This window comes from Canis aureus, chromosome 8, assembly GCF_053574225.1.
Source record: "Canis aureus isolate CA01 chromosome 8, VMU_Caureus_v.1.0, whole genome shotgun sequence".
Classification (NCBI taxonomy): Eukaryota; Metazoa; Chordata; class Mammalia; order Carnivora; family Canidae; genus Canis; species Canis aureus.
The window spans coordinates 49,514,358-49,534,992 of record NC_135618.1 but is presented as its reverse complement, the minus strand read 5'-3'; the positions used below and the strand labels follow the sequence as shown (position 1 = coordinate 49,534,992).

Here is a 20,635-nt window from a genome sequence, read left to right as displayed (position 1 = left end):
TTCCAGAAGTGCTGGGCAAAGACAGGGGGAATGAAGAGTACACAGCAGTTTTTCTATACTCTGTCCTGAGCCCAAGGTCACACACCTAGGATGTGGGAGAGCCAGGATGATCCCTGAGTTCACTTCTCATCAATTCATTCTAGTTCCCTGGGGATTGGGTAAATCTCCTTCTTCTATTTCCTCACCATCCTGGCAAGAGGAGAGGTTGAACCAGCAAGGTTCAAAGAACATAGCAAAGAACATAGAAATCCAGGAAAGAAAAATGCTAAACTTTGGGAGTGTTAGGAGCAGCAGCCGTTGGACCCATTCTCTAATGAGTCAATATAGCAGGAGACAGTAAGAGTGAGAAGACACCCGCAACCATGAAATGTGGTCGGACTCACATAGTCTCCACAAGAGCTGATGGGTATGAACCTGATTACTTTAGAGCAGGTGTGACAAAACCAATCTGGTCTTGGTTATTACAGCTACAATCATTGGGTCTGTCTCAGTCAACAGCTGTCACATTCCTGTCACTCAGCGCTTCTCCACCTGAGCCTGCAAATGCTTAGTATGGTCTGAAATTCTATTTCCCCTCTTACCCTGTGCCCAGAGCCCTAGTGTGTGTGTGTGTGTGTGTGTGTGTGTGTGTGTGTGTGTGGTGTGTGTGAAGGGAAGTTGCTCAGTAAGGACGGAATGTGAAAGAATAATTTACTGCATGTTCAACAAATAATAATTGGCCTAATAAGTGCCCAATTCAAAATGCTGGAAAGATAGAACAGTGAGAAAGATGAATAAGATTCCTACCCTCGTGGTGTATACTCTTTAAAGAATTTTCTTCCTTCATTCCCTCCCTCCCTCCTTCCTTCCCTCATTCACTCACTGAATCAATACTCTGGACTCCCTGCATCCTAGCTTGGCTTTTTATTAGTTAATGCAACCATGGACAAAATTTTTAACCTCCAATTTTCTCTTCTCTAAAAGGGATGCAAGAACAGAGCCCCTATAGCTGTGTGAGGGCCTGGCTCTGAGAAATAGCCAGGGTACTACTGAATTCAAGAATGGCCACCCATGGACTGCTAGCCTGAGAGGCCAAGGATGATGGAAGAGGCGTTTGTTTGGGTCTGAGTGGGCAATGATCTCTATCCTGTCCATCCGGGGTCCACTGTGTACCTCTGAGATTGACAAGGTAGATGCACCACCAGGTACAATACCAGGCTGGGTAGAGGGATGGGGGAGCTGTCAATATCACCCACTATTGTTTGCAGGCTCCTAGCAAGTCTCCCCACTCCAGGGGGCCTGGAAGTTGGCCCCTCCCCTGGAGAATGTCACTGAGCCTCTCTTATATCCTGACTACACTGACATCTTTCTGTATCCTTTGAATAATTTGATTTATTCAAGTATCTACTGATGTATTGACAGTCCCCTGGAGAGCATAGCTGCTTTCAAGTATCTATGGTCGGCATTTGTCCCTAAGTGAGCATGATGGAACAATTTATCGAGGTTGCAGGTCAAGAGTTTAGTGCAGCACTTGGCTCAGAGCTGGAGCTTAAATGCCAGGTATTTTTGTCACTGTGCCCTCACTGTGTGCCAGGCATGTGCCAGAGGCTGGGGCTAATGAGTGTGTGCACACTCGATGCAAAGGTCAGTAAATGCAAAGTGACAGCCATTGTTCCTCTAGCAACAAAAGCAATCTTTGCTCCCTCTTGACCATTGCAGGCTGAAGGGAGCTCTTCACTACTTTACAGCAGAACCTGTATGTTCTCTGTCTTCTTTCTTTTATTTTTATTTATTTATTTATTTTTTAGATAGCACACACGGGGGGGGGGGCTGAGGAGAAGACAGAAAACTGTTTTTTTTAAGATTTTATTTATTTATTTGAGAGAAAGAGAGAGAGCAGGAGCAGGGGGAGGGGCAGAGAGAGAGGCGGAGACTCTCAAGCAGGCTCCACACTGAGCACAGAGCCTAACACGGGGCTTGATCTTGCGACCCTGAGATCATGACCCGAGCTGAAATCAAGAGTAGGACACCCAACTGACTGAGCCATCCAGGCGCCCCAACTAAAGGTTCTAAGTTAAGTAATAGAAGAGTAGTCAGAAAACTATCCACCAGAATTAATAAAAGCCATTACTATTAACACAGGTCATTTTTATGAATTGGGATTAAAGATAGAATGGAGGAACAAAGACTTGATTTGCATGCACAAAGTATGTACAGGCACACCTGATTTTACTGTGCTTCACTTTATTATGCTTCACAGATACTGCACTTTTTATTTTTTATTTATTTTTATTTATTTTTTGATATTGCACTTTTGAAAAATGATTTTATTTATTTACTCATGAGACACACACAGAGAGGCAGAGACATAGGTAAAGGGAGAAGCAGGCTCCCTGCAGGGGAACCTGACACGGGATTCGATCCCTGGACCTGAGCTGAAGGCATACGCTCAAGCACTGAGCTACCGAATATTGCATTGTTTTTACAGATTGAAGGTTCAAGGCTCCAGTAGGGGAAGTTGGTGCAGATGTGGTGGGAATAGCAAGGGAATTGGAATTAGAAGTGGATCTTGGAGATGAAACTAAATTGCTACCACCTCTTGATAGAACTTTAACAGATAGGACCTGCTTCTCATGGACGAGCAAAGAAAGTGGTCTCTTGAGATGGAAACTACTCCTGGTGAAGATGCCGTGCAGACTGTTGAAATGACAACAAAGGATCGAGACTATGACATAAACTTAGTGGATAAAGCAGCAGCGATGTGGTTTGGAGGATTGACTCCAGTTTGGAAGGATGTTCTACTCTGGGTGAAATGAGATCATGGGAGCATCACATACTACAGAGAAACCGTTCATGAACAATCCATACATGTGACAGATTTCATTGTTTTTTCATCTTAAGAAGCTGCCACAGCCACCCCCACCTTCGGCACCCACCAGCCTGATCAGTCCGCACCAGTCAACATCGAGGCAAGACCCTCCACCAGCCAAAGGATTATGATTTGCTGAATGCCGAGATGACAGCTAGCAGTTTGCATTTTTTTAGCAAAAAAATCTTGTTTTAATTAAGGTATGTGCGTTATTGTTTTTTTTTTAAAGACAACACTATTGCTCATTTAGTAGGCAATAGTACAGTGTAAACATAACTTTTATATGCACTGGGAAGCTAAAAAATTAATCTTGCTCAGTTTATAGCAAGTTTTGCTTTACTGCAGTGGTCTGGAACTGAACCCACAATAGGTCTAAGGCACACCTGTATTATTTATAGACTGTGATCATCCCAAACCCTCTTGTTGCCAGGGAACCCTCAACTATTCCAGACTCTCTGGCTTTTCCCTTTGCCCTGAGTCCATCCACAAGGAGGAGCTGCATGGAGACTGCAGCATTCTCCAATCCCATGCTTGATCCTTGCTGTTTGTCTACTCGTTTAACGCAGGGGGACCATAGCCATTACTTGAATTCAGGAGTTGCCGCTCTGAGGGCGAGCCCTGGGAATCTGTATCAAGTCCAGTGGTCTCTTGTGCACATCAGACAAAGACACAGAACTTCTTGCCACTCATCTGTACTTGGATCACCCACAGGCACCTCAAAGTCCTCTCCTGTCCTAGTTATCTCCGTGGTTGGAATCACCTTTTTTTAAAAATTTCTTTTTATTGGAGTTTAATTTGCCAACATATAGCATAACACCCAGTGCTCATCCCATCAAGTGCCCCCCTCAGTGCCCGTCACCCAGTCACCCCAACCCCCCTCCCACCTCCCTTTGCACCACCCCGGAATCACCTGACTTACTAGAACAGTTGGTCATACTTCTCCTTCACAATCGATCCTTCCTCAAGTCCTTTTGATAAACCAAAACCGAAACCAAAAGCAAAACCCATGAAGAGGAAAGAATTGTTTCTCGACACTCACGTATGGAGGGATTTAGCTTATTCCCAGGTTAGAGGGAAGATGTTTCTCATTCATAGAGTGGGGTGCTTTAGAGCTTTCTTCTAAGGGACCGTGCCTGTGAAGCATTTAGCACAGGGTCTGGCCTACATAGAGAACCGAATAAATGGCAGCACTTAAATCCAGTGGGCCACCTCATGGGGTGAGAGAAGGCCACACAAGGAGAATACGGGTTTTGAAAGCAAGAAGATCAGGATCTGAAGCCTAATTGTTCTATTTATTAGCTGGGAGGCCCTGGGCAGGGTAACTTCCCTGAGCCTCAGTCTTTCTCATCTGCAAAATGCAATAATCCCATAATGGGCCTAAGTGAAATCAGTAAAAGGGTACATGCACTTTCCAGGGCACGCCCAGAAGGTGTGATGTTGCTGCTTCTTCCAGTGGAGGTTGGGTCAAATCATGTGACTCTGAGGTTGCCAGTGACCCAAGGGGAGAGGTATTATCATTTTCCCCCATTTCCCAAATCAGGGAAATGAAGTGCTGAGAGAACCTGCCCCAAACTCTCCCAGCTATTTTGGATCTCAGAACTATCTGAACCCAGAGGGCATGCACCTACCAACACGGGCAGAGGTATCACCTCTGGGTCCCCATCTCTACCACCACCAACCCTCCCCCACCACTGCCCACCCTCTCTTGTCCCTTTTCTCTTCTCAGAAGGAAACATAGAAAGAGCTTGGACTCTTTTGGTCTTTGAGTCAGCCTGGCTTGAGTTCAATCCCAACTTCAAGATCTTGTTTAAAATGGAAGACTCCATGGGGGCACCTGGGGGGTGCAGTCAATTGAGCATCCAACTCTTGGTTTCAGCCCAGGTGACGATCTTGCAGTTGTGAGATCGAGCCCCAGGTCAAGGTCTGTGCTCAGCGCCGAGCCTGCTTAAGACTCTCTCTCCTTCTCCCTCTGCTCCTCCCCACTGTGCTCACTCTCTCTCAAATAAATCTTTGCTAAATAAATAAATAATAGAACAGGAGACTCTGATACCCACCCCTCTAGGCAGTAGTGAGAACCAAACAAGATTTTTTTTTTCAACGTACGCAATGCCTTTATCCCAGCGCCTGGCCCACAGTCACGAATAGTAAATGCTAGGTTGTCTGGGCGCCCTCCCCTCCCCGTCCCTTCCTTTCCTCGGCCATGTCCCTAAGGCACTCACATAAACCTGAGCTCAGACTCCCGTCGGACCAACACTTCTCGGAGGCGCTGAATTTTCGCCATCTCCAGCTCGATCTCCTCAGGCATCATGGTTGTCTCTGCCATGGAGATGATGTCCAGCTGATCTGTGCAGGAGACATGACACGTAGGCGTCAAGACCCCAAGGCCACCCCAGTTTTTCAAGAACTCCCTTAGGACAGTCCTTGGGCTGGTTCCAGGGGGCTGCCCTGCCCCAGTGCCCATGGCACCCCGAGAGGGCACACGGATGGCACCCTGAGATGCATGCATGTATTTATGAGCCAGCCCTTTGGAAACCTGGAAAACCCCATTTTCCATGGGAATCTTGTTCTGGTGGCAAGGAGGAGGCTCAGGTGGGCTCACCAAACCCGTGCAAGGTTATATACATGGCTCTGACAGTCCCTGCCAGGTCCCCAGCTCCTGAGCTTCTGCTCCCCCCAACCGCAGCCCTTTGTCCTTGTCCCAGCCTCAAGACCAAGGCCAACTTTATGCAGAAAATCATTTTATAATCATTCTTTTACAGTCATACTATTAATTATTACCTTATTAGGAACACTAAGTAATGAAAGTAATACAAGTTCATTGTAGAAAATTCAGGTAATACAGGTTGGCAAAAAAAAGATCAAAGTAAAAAAGTCACCCATAACTCCACTGCCCGGAGAACCACTATCCACATTTTTTGGTGGACATTCTTTCCATCTCATGTTTATAGTTAGAATAAAAAATATGGCAATATATAAAAATCCATATATTAAAAAAACTCTATGTAGTGGCTCAGTCGGGTAAGCGTCTGCCTTCGGCTCAGGTCATGATCTTGGGGTCCTGGAATTGAGTTTTGTGTCGGGCTCCCTGCTCAGTGGGGAGCTTGCTTCTCTTTCTGCCCTTCCTGCTCGTGTTCTTGCTCTCACTCTCTTTCTCAAATACATAAATAAAATCTTTTAAAAATCTTATATGTATTACCATATATATGGAAAGACACTAAATATATATGCATATATCCGTCTATGTGTGCATGTGTATTCACTCACTTGAGTTAACATAAAAAATACCTGAGGGGCACCTGGGTGGCTCAGTGGTTGAGCGTCTGCCTTTGGCTCAGCTCGTGATCTCGGGGTCCTGGGATCGAGTCCTACATCTGGTTCCTCTCAGGGAGCCTGCTTCTCCCTCTACCTAGGTCTCTACCTCTCTCTGTGTGTGTCTCTCATGAATAAATAAATAAAATCTTAAAAAAAAATACCCGAGGCTGGGGCTTAGGCATCAGATATTTATTTTCTCACAGTGCTGGAGGCTAGAAATCCCAGGTCAAGGTCTGGCAGGGTCAGTTTCTAGTGAGAGCTCTCTTCCAGGCTTGTTAGATGGCCACCTTGTCTCGATGGGCTCACACAGCCTTTTCTTTGCACACACGCAGAGAGCGCTCTGGTGTCTCTTCTTACAATGACACTAATCCTATCAGATCAGGGCCCCATCCTGATGACTTAATTTAACCACAGTCAGTTCCTCAAAGGCCTTCTCTACGAATTAGCCACCCTGGGGGTTAGGGCTTTAGTATATGAATTCAGGGGGACGTAAAGACTCAGTTCATGACAATATGCATGTATAATATATTTGTACATATACGTATTAGCACACATAGTGCCATTAACATTCTGGTGTACATTCTTCTAGTATATACATGGTAATTTATACGATTATATATATTATATATGTGGTGTGCATATTTGGGGTAATACATGTGGGGTTTTTATATGTTTTCTATGCATAAGATTATATATACACATGCATTTCCCTATAGCGAAGATATGAGATCACCTAAATGCCCATCAATGGATGAACAGATAAAAAAAGACGTGGTATATGTACGATGGAAGACAAGACAAGTATGATTATCACTTACATGTGGAATTTTAAAAAGTCAAATTTGTAGAAAACAGAGTACAATGATGGTTACCAGGGGATGGGGGGTGGTAAAATTGATGTCGTTCAAGAGTTGTTAAGGGTACAAACTCGCAAAAAAGGAGTAAATACACATACCTTAAAAAAAAAACTGGAAAAATGTATACTAAACTGTTAGTAGTTAAAAATGTTCATACACACCCACACCAATGTATATCAATATTTCCACCAACATACAGGTCTGGTTTGGGTGATATAAAGTTAGGGTCTCACATTTTATTACCTGTTCTTTTCCCGTAACGTATCGTGAGCATTTTCGTACATCCTTGGGTGTTTTTCCCCAGCAGCAGTGGGAAAGGTTTGTGGTCTTCTATTTGTGGTTTTACCATGAATCACTCCACCAACCCCCAGACATTTAGATTGTTTCCCATTCTCCCCTCCATAAACAGCCCCGTGACGAGCATTCTCAGAGCTCAGTCTTTGCATTGCCAGAGCAAAAGGCTGGGTTTTAAAGGCTGTGGGATCCTGAGATCTTTCACAGGGAGAGAAAAAGATACAGGGGAGGAGATAGCATTGCTTTGCTGAGGCCAACTCCACATATCCTACATCTATCTGCCCATTCCTTCTACACCCAGCACCTTGGCTCTACCGCCTGGCATTTGTCTTTTTCCTTACCTCCAGGTCAATTGTTTGGAAAGCTGCTCTCTCTCTATCTGTCTCCCTCCTATGACCTGGACTCCTGACTCTGACCTGGATCCCTGATCCAGGGGACCCAGGGGCTGGGGCGTTGTGATTTGCAGACTTCCCTGAAGTCAACTCCTGCTTGCTTGGATCTCGCGTCATCACCTACTCGGAGAAGCCTGCCGGACTGCTCTGTCATCTGTGGGAAACTCCTGACCCAGGGTTCTCCACTCAATATCAGGTTGGGGCGAACTGCCATATTGGTCAATCACCCGCCCCCTAACACGTCTGTTCCGTAGGCCTCCCCTCCACCCACCAGAACTCCCTATTTGTGTTGAGGAATCAGGAGGAAGCTGATTCCTGTAGCTGACTCCCACCTTCCAACGAATGGTCTCCCTAATGCTCTCTGTGATAATTCACAATTTGTAAGAGATAAATGATGACAAAGGCAAGAAATGAGTCAGGGTGAAGAAACTGTGGCCCGGCAGCGGTAGGCTCGCTGGAGTCCTTGTCCCCACTCTGCTCAGCCCCTCAGAGCAGCATCTCCTCTTTATACTTTCCAAGAAGTCCCAGATTTCCCAGCACGGACAGTGCATGATGCTGAGCCAGGGAGAAGGACAGTGATCAATTGTCTAGATGGGTGGTGGGGAGGTGGGCAGATGGAGGAAATGTCAAATCGGGGACACACTATCCCCTCCCGCAGCCCTCCGAGCATCGTGAATCCCGAAGACCATCCTGCTGTCAGACTGAGCTGGTGCCAAAATGGGGGTGAAAGGGGAGATGGAGGGGTTGGGGGTGGGAGGGTGAGCGTCAGAAAGAGAGGGGAGAGGGAGGGGGATCAGAGGAGCTGTCTCAGGACTGGGACTTGAGCAGAGAGACAGATGTCTAAGGAGGAATTTTAGGAACTGTCCATGTGACATGCTGAGTCATGATCTCAAGGCTCCCGGAATCAGATGTGGGGTCCTATGATCCCTGACGCCAGAATCAAGGTGGCTCCTGGGGCTGGAGTAATGAGGCCTGACTTGAGAGAGGAGGAAGGCAGGGACAGGATAAAAATATTGATATTAATTGAACGTTACTGTGTGTCAGCCTCCAACGAGGCTAGAGGTTGAGGCCAGATTGGAGGAGTGTGGACTCTGGGCACAGGGCAGTGCCGGATTGTAGTGACCAGGGATGGGGGTTGGGGGCGTTCTAGAGTCAGATGGCTGTGGTCTGAGTCCCAGCTCTGCCCGGCACTACCTGTGCGGCCTCAGAGAGTTAGCTAACATCTCGTGACTCAGTTTCCTCGTCTGTAATGTAAGGACACCCAGGGCAGTTGTGATGATGGAATTAACAGGCACATCAGCCTCCATGCCTTGTTCCGATGCCCTGTGTCATCACCACCAGCCCCCTCTGCCGCGCCAGCTCTTTTAATCCTCACCATAAACCAGTAGGATCAAGATGTTCTCTTGTTGAACAAGTAAGGAAACAAAGGCTTGAAGCTGGCTACGGAAGGAGCCAGGCCCTTGTCTGCCTCCTAAAGGCGGGCACTTGTCCCCATCACCATCACCCTTTGTGCAAACAGATGTTTTACATCCAGCTCTCGCTGTCTATGCACATCATAAAGGCAAGGGCAGTGTCTTGGTTTCCCAGGGCTACAGGAACAGAGCAGCACAGACTCAGTGACTTAAAGCAACGGGACTTTATTTTGTTTGCATTTCTAGAGGCCAGAAGTTCCAAATCAAGGTGTCGGCAGGGCTGTGTTCACTCCAGAGGCTCTGGGGAGCGTCCCTCCTTGCCTCTTCCAGACCTTGGTGGCTCCTGGCAATCCCTGGTCTGTGGCAGCATTGCCCAACCTCTGCCTCTGTGTTCATGGGGCTGTCTTCCCTGCGGCTCTGTGTGTCCTTTTCTGTAAAAACCCTATTTTCAAAGGTCACATTCTGAGGTTCTGGATGGATGTGATTTTTTTTTTTTTTTTTTTTAGATTTTATTTATTTACTCATGAGAGACACAGAGAGAGAGGCAGAGACATAAGCAGAGGGAGAAGCAGGCTCCCTGTGGGGAGCTCAATGTGGGGACTCGATCCCAGGACCCCGGGATCATGCCCTGAGCTGAAGGCAGAGGCTCAAATTCTGAGCCACCCAGGTGCCCCGGTGGAGGTGAATTTGGGGAGCGCACTATTTAACCCACCACAGGGATGAATGGCCATGGGCTTGCAAGCTCCCTGCTGGCAGCGTCCCCTCTTGGAAAGCTTCAGTCACTGCACTGGGTGCAGCCCTAACTGGAAGCAGCTGGGGTCCCAGGAAGCAGTCAGGGGGAGAGGCAGAGTTTAGAGATCTTTGGCCTTAAGCTGATCCCAGCTGCATGACCTTAAATGAGCCCTTCACCTCTTAGCTTCTCTTACTTCCTTTGCAAAATGGGGTTCAATAGCTACTATGCACTATGCTGTACTGAGGTTTTGTATGATCTCATTTATTTTTTTTAAAGATTTTATTTATTTATTCATGAGAGACAGAGAGAGAGAGAAAGAGAAAGAGAGAGGCAGAGACACAGAGGGAGAAGAAGGCTCCATGCAGGGAGCCTGATGTGGGACTTGATCCCAGGTCTCCAGGACCAGGCCCTGGGCTGAAGGTGGTGCTAAACTGCTGAGCCACCCGGGCTGCCCCATATGATCTCATTTAATCTCTATTTTATACCTGAGGAATCAGAGGCTTAGAGAAGGAAGTGACTTGGCCAACATCACACAATCAGAATGTTGCAGAGACGGGATGCAAACCCGGGGCACAATCTCCGTCTCTCTCAGGCACGTTACATAGCCTCTGGGCAAGGGCTAAAGGCATTTGTGGATGGAAAAGCGTGTGGTTAACCACCCTGAAGGTATAAGTATCCTAATTTCTCACATCGTGGTTCAGATGGGCAACCTGATTGCCATCAGACAGATGTTGAAAATGGCCACATACCCTGGGGCAAAACACAGGACAAGGCCTCAATCACCTTCTATGGTTTGGCATTTTACCTCCGACCTCAAGGGAGGATGGAAGTGGTAGCACTGCCAGGCTCCAGGTGCTAAGATGAGCATTTAGGGTTGACTTGGGGCAGAGAATGGGTTGAACCCTGTGTTGAAAAGTCTTGCAGGGGTGCTCTCCATCTCCTGGAGAAAGGAGCAAAGCCTAGGCCTCAAATCGGATGCGGCATGGTTAGTATCCCTTCTTGCGCTGAGTGCTCTGTGCCAGCTCTGTGCTAGGCTCACGATAGGCCTCCTTGCAGAAAGAAAGAAAGAAAGAAAGAAAGAAAGAAAGAAAGAAAGAAAGAAAGAAAGAAAGAAAGAAAGAAAGAAAGAAAGAAAGAAAGAAAGAAAGAGAAAAGAAAGAGAAAGAAAGAAGAGTTACCCAGTAACAATAAGAGCTAACATTTATTGAATATTTGTCATATGCTAGGATCAAATTACCTTATTTGAGTCTCAAAACAGCCCTATTTAGCACCCCCACTTCATAGACAGGCAAGATGAAGCTCAAGAAAAGAGCTGAAATTTAAAGTCAGATCTGTCCTACTCCAAAGCCCTTGTTGAAATAATCACACTCATTTCAGAACTACCTCCCAAGCTTCAGAAGTATCATCACCATCTTGACAAGAGAGAAAATGGAGCATATTCTATTGCTCTAGGTAAACGGGGAGGAGCAGGCATGGTGATTATCTGCGCAGCTTGTGAAAAAGGCAGGTTCTCTGATTCTACCCCAGGAGAGTAGGCTAAGACCGGGCTGGGGAGTCCTGTCCAGGGAACCTATGTAGAAAGCCTTCAGGCCAGACTGTGAGGGGCACCGGTACAAGTCGTGAATAAATCAATGTCACACATGCTCAGCTTCTGTTCAGTCTGAACTTGCGAGACAGAGCTAGCATGATGGAAACCTTCCGGACAACATTTTCCAGCTGCAGGGCAGGCATCCAACGGCTGCCAATGAGTGTGTCCACCAGCAGGACCAATCCTGGGAAAACACGACCAAGCTTTTCTGGCTGGCTAGAGAGGACGGTGCCCACAAGGCTCCAAGGCTGCTGTCTAGAGAGAGCAGAGCCCGAAGGCAAGGAAGTCCCCAGGGCTCCAACTGCCACTGCCATCGTCACTGAGCTCCCGGGAGCTGAGTCACTTCTGGGGGTTGAGGTAGCTAAATCCATCTTTTTATCCCCAAATGCCACACCAGGGAAATGCATGCCTCATGAACCCTGCAGCACAAGCTAACAAGAGCTGAGCCCTGGGCACGATGGGGATGTTGCTGCAGGTTTCACCATATACCTGGAAAATTTAAAGCTGTCCAGGGATAGGGTGGGGATAGGGTGGTGGTGATGGTAGATGAGGGAGGGCTGACCATCTCCTAGAAACGTGTGATTTATTTTTTTATTATTTTTTTAAAGATTTATTTATTTATTTATTCAGAGAGAGAGGCAAAGACACAGGCAGAGGGAGAAGCGGGCTCCTCGCAGGAAGCCCGACGTGGGACTCGATCCCGGGTCTCCAGGACCACACCCCAGGCTGCAGGTGGCGCTAAACCGCTGTGCCACCCGGGCTGCCCGAAGCTTGTGATTTAAATATAGGCAGGTAGGGGTAAAACCATGCTGGGGAACAGAGAAGGCTTCCCTAGTCTGTCTTTTCCAACTATGGATCCGAATAGGAATTTAAGCCCGGGGTCCCCCAGACAGTCTCCCACCCCCATCACCTTGTTTCTGCTTTGCAACTTTCATGTACCTTGTAGATGCCCCCCCTCAGAGCTTGAGCTCATGGAGCATTTACTGTGAGTGTGGTGCATGTCACCACACACCCCAGTGCCTTAGCAGGGATACACTAGCATTAGTACCCTTCCTTTAGAGACTGATAGGATGGAGGTTCAGAGAGATCGTAAGTCATTGGCCAAAATCACTGAACAGGTGAATGCCAGAGCTAGAACTCAGACCCGGGTCTTTCTGATTTCAGAACCCATGTTGTAGATCAAAGGGCTACAGAAGAGCATTTCCAAAACCTCAATCACTGCTTGGAACTCATCACAGCTTTGCATCACACAGTATCGGCTATGGCCTGAGTGACTGCCCCCCTCCAACCCATATGTTGAAATCCTAAACCCTAGTGTGATGGTATCAGGAGAGGGGACCCTTAGGAGGTAATCAGGGTTAGATGAGGTCATGTGGGTGAAGCTCCATGATGGGATTAGTGTCCTTAAAGTAAGGGGACATCAGAACTTGCTTTCACTCTCTCTCTACTCTCCCCCATGCAAAGACATAGTGATAAGACCACCATCCACAAACCAGGAGGGGTTCTCACCAAACACAAGATCTGCCAACGCCTTGATCTTGGACTTCCAAGCCTCCAGAACCGTGAGAAGTCAATGTTTATAACATAAGCCCCCCAGTCTATGGTATTTTGCTAAAGCTGCCCAAGCAAAGGCACGATCTATACTATCATTTATTCAATATTTCTTTAGATTGGCTTTTTTTTTTCACTCAAATAGGCTCCTTAAGAGGAAAGTCCTATCATATCCATAAAGAATAAGTCACTATTACTTAGCATAATTGGGAAGTGGCCATAAAAATAATTCCAGTGGAAACAAAGCAATGTTGTTAAATTCCGGCTAAATGCTCAGATTGAAGCCAAATGCTTCTTTCTCAACAAGGTAGATTAGCAAATCCTAGAAAGTTAGCAAGTGCTAGAGAGATATTAAAGGCAAACCACCAGATTGAGGCTTTCTTTGATAATTGGGGGGGGGGGCAAATTTCCCACAATGTAATTCAATGTTGTTTGATGCTAGAAGCATCTGAGTACCACTGGGAGTACCCTTTCACCCCCCTCCCCGGAAAAGTTGTCATACAGATTGGAACAGTGTTAGAGGTCGTTTGGTCAGCGTCATGTCTGTGCCCTACAGGGTGTGACCTGACACAACAGGATTGGGTTCTGAGGGTCCCTTGATAAACAGCAATAGGCCTGCACTCTGGAGTTGTCACTGGAAAATTAAATGAAAATGGAAGTCTGAAGGAAAAGTCTCAACCATGTGTCACTTTGTCACCCAAAGATGCATCAGCCAACTGAGTCATTATTTCAGCCCAGCTCATATCATAGAGGCAATTACATGAGTTGACACACTGATTTCAGCCCCAACAAACATTTGTGAGGTGCCTAGCATCCTTAGAACAACCTCAGAAGGACACCTGAGAGAAGGGCCTTGGTGGTTACCTGTGGGGAATGGGGAGTCAGTGTTAGGATCCCCTTCCACCATCCTTTTCCATTGTTTGAATTTTTATTTTTTTAAAAGATTTTATGTATTTATTCATGAGAGACACACAGAGAGGCAGACACATAGGCAGAGGGATCAAGAGGGTCCTTGATCCCAGGACCCCAGGATCACCACCTGAGCCAAAGGCAGATGCTCAACCACTGAGCCACCCAGGTGCCCCCATTGTTTGAATTTTTAAATAAACTTGCCGTTTTGGAATTATTTTAGGTTTATAGAGAAGTTGCAAAGGTATCACGGAGATTTCCCGTATACCCTTCCCACTGTTGCCAACATCATCAAGACATTGATGTTGGTGCATTGCTATTGGCTATATTGTTTGAATTGTAGCATTAGCAGGAGTAAATCAAGGTAGATTTAAAATAAAGAAATGAAGAGCAAAGGAAAAGGGTTGGTGAGTGCGGGCTCTGTAGGAGCAAGGCCAGCCCCCGAAGAGGGCAAGTGAAGGGGGTAGTTATGGGCATGGACTCTGGGGTCTCAGGCTTGGCTCCTATGCTGACCTTGGTCTCATCCATTGATGACTCTGGGCCTCAGTTTCTTCATCTGCAACATAGAGACAATCATACTCATTTCATAGATAATTTATTTAAGTGCCAGGCACATAACAAGTTCTCTTTAACTCTCTCTGTAATATTTGCTCTTATTATTCCTTTAGTAAGTATGCACTAAAAACCCACTTTGTGCCAGACACCACTCTAAGCAGTGAGGATGGAACAGACAGACAAAATCCCTGTCCTCGTTGAGCTGACCTTCCAGAAAGGGGCTTACACGTCAGGGAGGAAGGTCATTAGTACACCATCAGCTTAACCCGGATGGTAGATCTGGGCAGAGTCTGGTTCAAGTCTTGGATCTACTATTATGTGTGTGATCTGGACACACCACTCAATCTTCTTCTTCTTTTTTTTTTAAAAGATTTTATTTATTTATTCATGAGAGACACACAGAGAGAGGCAGAGACACAGGCAGAGGGAGAAGCAGGCTCCATGCAGGGAGCCTGACGCGGGACTCGATCCCAAGACCCTGGGATCACGCCCTGAGCCAAAGGCAGACGCTCAACTGCTGAGCCACCCAGGCGTCCCACCACTCAATCTTCTTAATCTCAGCTTCCTTTTCGGTTAAATGGGACTCCTACGTCACAGAGTTGCTGCTCTGGAGGCGACATAAAATGTCAAGTGCTTGGTGCCGCACCTGGCACGACAAAGAGTGCTCAGTCTTGTTCTGACTACCCTCATGTGTTCTTCCCCTGGAAGAAGCCAGACTAATGAGGAAAGGAAACAGGATGAGGAGCATCAGATCTGGAGATCAACATGCTGCATTTGGGCCATCCTTCTGTCCCTCTAGGTAAGACTTTGGTCCTCCAATTCCACCTGCCCTGGAAGCAGAGTCCAGAGGGTACCCATAAGCCCTCTGACAGGAGCCAGTCTCTTAGCTCACCCCCAAGTGTACCCAGGCACGTCTTCCCACCCGACAGCCTTAAATACCAGGGAAATACAGCTGAGCCCCATTGCTATATCCTGATGCACTTCCAAGGCTCCTGGTGACACCCCCACCTTTTATTGTCATCAATCATTCATGTAGGAAAGAAGCTCATCTCAACCCCCAAACATTGCATTATGGGATGCACCAAGCATCTCGCCCTCTCGCTATAACGGGAATATGATAGGAAACAGCCGGTTGCTTTTAATGAGTCATCATTTCCCAAGAAGATGAAGTAACTGCTTTTAATTCCAATACTCCCGGCGGCTCCATCCCCCCCTCCCCCCAGCCTGCCTCATGAAGGAGGGTGCCCTGAGTCCTGCATGTAATCATCCCTCCTGCTACATTGGGCCTTCCCGCCCCAGTCTCTTTATACTCACAATCACCCCACAAGGAAGGCTTTGCAGCCGAGGAAGCTGACTTGCCTCCAAACTTTGGCCATGATAATTATTCTCTGATGTGACTTTGGGCTCATTTTTTAATGTCTCTGAGTTTCTATTTTCTCAGCCACATCTGACTTGTCCGAGATGGCAAAAGTAATTAAGAGAATGTATGCTCAGCACTAGGGTAAAGAAACAAGTGCCCCAGCCAAGTCGACTTGGGTTTAAACTCTGGCTCTGCCCCTTTCTAATTGCTGACCTTGGGCAAATGACTTAACCTCTTTAAGCCTCTGTGTCATTATCTGTAAAATGGGGGTAAGGAAACAATGTGAGAACACTGAAAGCTCATTCTGAAAGCTCGGGGACCGAAGCGAAGGCAAGGGTTTGATCTTACCCCTGCTCGGCAGCTTCTAAGCACTGTTTGGACCTGAGTCCCTCCCTCTCAGCACCATGGACATTTAGAGCCAGATCATTCTTTGCTAAGGGGATTGTCCTGTGCATTGTAGGATATTTAGCAACGTCCCCGGCCTCTACCAACTAAATGCTGGTAGCATCCTCCCACCAACCCCAAATATCTTCAAACATTTGCCAGTATCCCCTGGGGAACAAAAGTATCCCTGGCTGACAATCACTGGTTTAGCTCCACTTTTTCAGGAGAGCGCCTAGAAACACCTTACATTTCCTGTTTGCTGTACAAGGTTAACATAGTCACACGTTTCATAGATTAGTCTGTGGACATCTTAGAGGTGTCAATATTCAGCCTGTCACAGTCTACCCTCCCTACCATGGAGGGTCCTAGGATGGGGTCATTATCATCTTTGAAGGTAGAAACTTTGTCTGTGGGGAGGGACCTCAATCCGGTGAAGGACGTGAGACAACCAAGCAGGGAGAGTGCCCTCCTGCTCACTGGCCACTGTCCATGTCACCCAGCTCAATGTCAGCAGCCATGGCACAATACCGCTTAACTGATGACAAGGCTCAAGTCAGAATGTTGGCTCTGCCCCTTACTGGCTTGTGCCCCTGGACAAGTTATTTAAATTCTTCGAGTTACCTCTTTCTCACTAAAGTCGGTCTAATAATACTCGCTCACAATATTTGTTCATCCCATAACAACTATCTGCACAGTTGGTAAGTGGATTATGCAATCTTATGTACCCTTAGTATCCATCATTTGTAGGTGGGGACAATAATAGAAGCTACTCATTGGTTGTAGTGAGGCTTGAGTCAGAGATTATAAGGCTAGTACATCAAAAAGACCAAGTTAGATCTTGATGAGTGTCAATTATCATTCACCATCACCACCACTATCATCATCATCATCACCATCACCACCATCATCATCACTATCACCACCACCATCATCGCAGTCACCACCACGATCACCATCACCATCACCATCACCGTCATCACTATCACCATGCCCATGCGCATGACATCATCACCATCACCACCACCATCACCATCACCATCAAAAGAGAAAGCACCCGGACACCTGGGTGGCTCAGTGGTTGAGCACCTGCCTTTGGCCCAGGGCCTGATCCTGGAGTCCCAGGATCGAGTCCCACATCGGGCTTCCTACATGAGTCTGCTTATCCCTCTGCCTGTGTCTCTGCCTCTCTCTGTCTCTGTGTGTCTCTCATGAATAAATAAAATCTTTTAAAAAAGAGAGAGAAAGCACCCCACCACAGCTGGAGGTAGGAGTGGGAAAGAACAGAGATCACCCCTTGGGAGCCCCTGTCCCCTTTACTTCCCTTCCCAGAACTCTGTTCATTGGGAATACTCCACCTCATACACCATCCCATCTCATGCCTTCTTAAGAAGGAAGAGAAGGACCAAAAGTCGTGTGTACCACCTACATCATTCACAAAATCAGCATTAGGCTTTGGGTGGGGGGGGGGTGATAATAAGGTAATGGAAATAAATTATTTTTTAAAAGCAAATATTCTAGAATATTATCCTTCAAGGAATCATCTTGGAATCTTTATCCTTCCATTAATACCAACATTCCTCAAGCCTTTTAAGACTTTTCTTAGACTCTTATATGACTATTAAATCCTTTATGGAATAAGGAGAGGTATTAATAAACAAACTCTTTGATAATTACTTTCAAATCAGCTTAGGAGCCATTGAAGAAAAGCAGTTTAACACATTTTTTTTTAGTTTAACACATTTAAATTCATGTTTTTATATTCACATGATCTGATTACCCATTTTATGTGCATAAGCTGACTCAGAATGACTTTGGGTAGTTCCAAAAAATCAAACTCCCTCTCCAAGGCAAAGATTTATCACTATTGTGGATGTTCACAAGATCTCAGCACAGACTGGAACTACAATTCCAAAGGAGGATTTCCAGAAAGGCTTTCATCTGAATAATGCATGTGTAACCACCAAGGTGGGACTTTGAGGGAGATGACACATGAGTTGTAGCAGATCATTTAACAATGTGTAATGTCATTTTTTATTACTTGGCATCCTCCCTCCAACACTTCTAAGTGACCTTCAATGTGTCACCAAACAGCTCTGTCATATTTCTCCCAACCCTGAGTGGAAGGGCTTGGGTTGGCTTATGAAGTCCTCTGAGATCATATAAGAGAATCAAATACTCTTGCTAATTCAGTAGGAATTGTTAAGGATGTAGAATTAAGACTGTGGAATGGAGGGACACGTGGGTGGCTCAGCGATTGAGCATCTGCCTTCGGCTCAGGGCATGGTCCTGGGGTCCTGGAATTGAGTCCCGCATCTGGCTCCCTACAGGGAACCTGCTTCTCGCTCTATGTCTCTACCTCTGTGTCTCCCATAAACAAATAAAATCTTAAAAAAAAAGACTGTGGAATGGATAAACTTGTAATAACAATAAGATGACTGTCCAATTAAAACTGCATAAACATGGTGCACCTGGGTGGCACAGTTGGCTAAGCTTCTCACTCTTGGTTTCAGCTCAGGTTGTGATCTCAGGGTCCTATGACCAAGCCCTGTGTCAGGCTTGGTGCTCAGTACAGAGTCTGCTTGAGGATTCTCTCTCTCCCTCTCCTTCTGCCCCTCCTGCTCATGCTTTCTCTCTTTCTAAAATAAATAAATAATTATTCAAAAAATAAAAATAAAATTGCATAAACAACTAATTTTTAGCACCTTTGCAGGTTCATTCTATTATTCAAAGTTCATTTAAAAAATCCTCCAACCCTGTAATCTCAGAATGATTTCATGAATATAGACCATTATTAATCTATCCTGAGTCGTGATTCATGCATCTCTACTAAGACTCCCTAACAGGGATCCCTGGGTGGCGCAGCGGTTTGGCGCCTGCCTTTGGCCCAGGGCGCGATCCTGGAGACCCGGGATCGAATCCCACGTCGGGCTCCCGGTGCATGGAGCCTGCTTCTCCCTCTGCCTGTGTCTCTGCCCCTCTCTCTCTCTCTGTGACTATCATAAAAAAAAAAAAAAAGACTCCCTAACATTTGCAATTTACAAACCAATTCAGAAGTAAGTAAAGGACGAGGGTCATGCAAGGATGGATAGAGAACCAGATGGTACTGCTTAAAACCATGCTTGGTGGGGCTAAATGATTGGGATCTAGAGGAAAATTAATTGTGACTGTCTAAAGTAATATTTCAGTTTTTAAAAATTGCCTTGCCTGGAAATCATGTGGCTCATTTCATCCTTCACCGGCTGGAAACTTAGGAATAAACCACTTGGAGAACATTATTTTCATTCAGAAAATGCGAGACAGGGGAACAGCATGGATAAATCATGATATGAATGGAGACAATTTGGGTGGGATTCAATGTGTCTGAGGGTCCGAGAGCATCAACCAAGGAAGCCAGTGCAAGGACTGCACACGAGCATGGGTGGGCCAAGGTCAATGTTCATCAACACAGATGGCTCACTGGGAAGCCAGGGGCAGAAGCCAATGTGGAGATGGAGATGCTGGACTGGAAGTCCAACATGGGAAGTAAGCTGTGGTCCCAACAGGGAGATGATCAATCACAAAGGCAAGAGCTTCAGGACTGGAAATACTCAAGGATTTTTCTTTTAATTAACTGAAGTCCATACTTTATTCAGATTCCCTCAGTTTTTACCTAATGCCCTTCTTCTAGTCTCAGTTCCAACCAGGTTACCACAACATTTACAGTCCTCTTGGCTGTGACAGTATTCCTTGTTTTGGATGATGACTTTGACAGTTTGGAGGAGTACTCAGCACCCATTTTGTAGAATGTCCTTCAACTGAGATTTGTCTGCTATTTCTCTGATCCTTACCCTGAGGCTATGGGTTTGAAGGAAGAAGACCACAGAGGGAACAGGCCATTCTCATCACTTTCTGTCAAGGGCGCATGTTCTCAAGATGACTTGTCAATGCTGATACTGACCTTGATCACCTGGCTGAGCAGTGTTTGTCAGATTCCTTCACTGTAGGGTTATTCTTCCCCTTTGCCACACTCCTTCCCATACTGCCCTTTCTAGAAAGAAGTCACCGAGCACAGCTCACATTTACAGGGTAGAAAGTTATATTCTCCTCCTTGAGGGGTGGACTATGGTATTATTTTAATAATCAGAAGATATATATTCCCACCTTAGTAGATGAAGAGGAGGGGCATCTGGGTGGCCCAGTGAGCATCTGCCTTTGGCTCAGGTCATGATCCCAGGGTTCTGGGATCAAGTCCCGCATTGGACTCCCTGCAGAGAGCCTGCTTCTCTGCCTCTCTCTGTGTGTCTCTCATGAATAGATAATTACAATCTTTTTTAAAAGATGAAGAGGATCACATGCCAGTGGAGCAAAAGCCCAGAATTTCTCATGTGTCCCAGCCTGACCTGGAGATGTGGCAAGAGCCAGCTCCCCAGCAATGCTGCAAGAGCTGCAAAATTTGAGCAT

The 20,635-nt window shown here is 46.3% G+C and overlaps 1 protein-coding gene across 3 annotated transcripts in view; it reads right to left on the bottom strand.

Annotated features, from left to right (window-relative positions):
• The window catches only part of BMERB1 (bMERB domain containing 1), a 129,850-nt gene that overhangs the window by 61,194 nt on the left and 48,021 nt on the right, over positions 1–20,635 (bottom strand). For all 3 annotated transcript variants that reach the window (XM_077906727.1, XM_077906728.1, XM_077906726.1), the window contains exon 2: positions 5,068–5,191. In XM_077906727.1, coding sequence (XP_077762853.1) covers positions 5,068–5,191 — 124 coding nt within the window. The remainder of the gene's footprint in view (positions 1–5,067; positions 5,192–20,635) is intronic.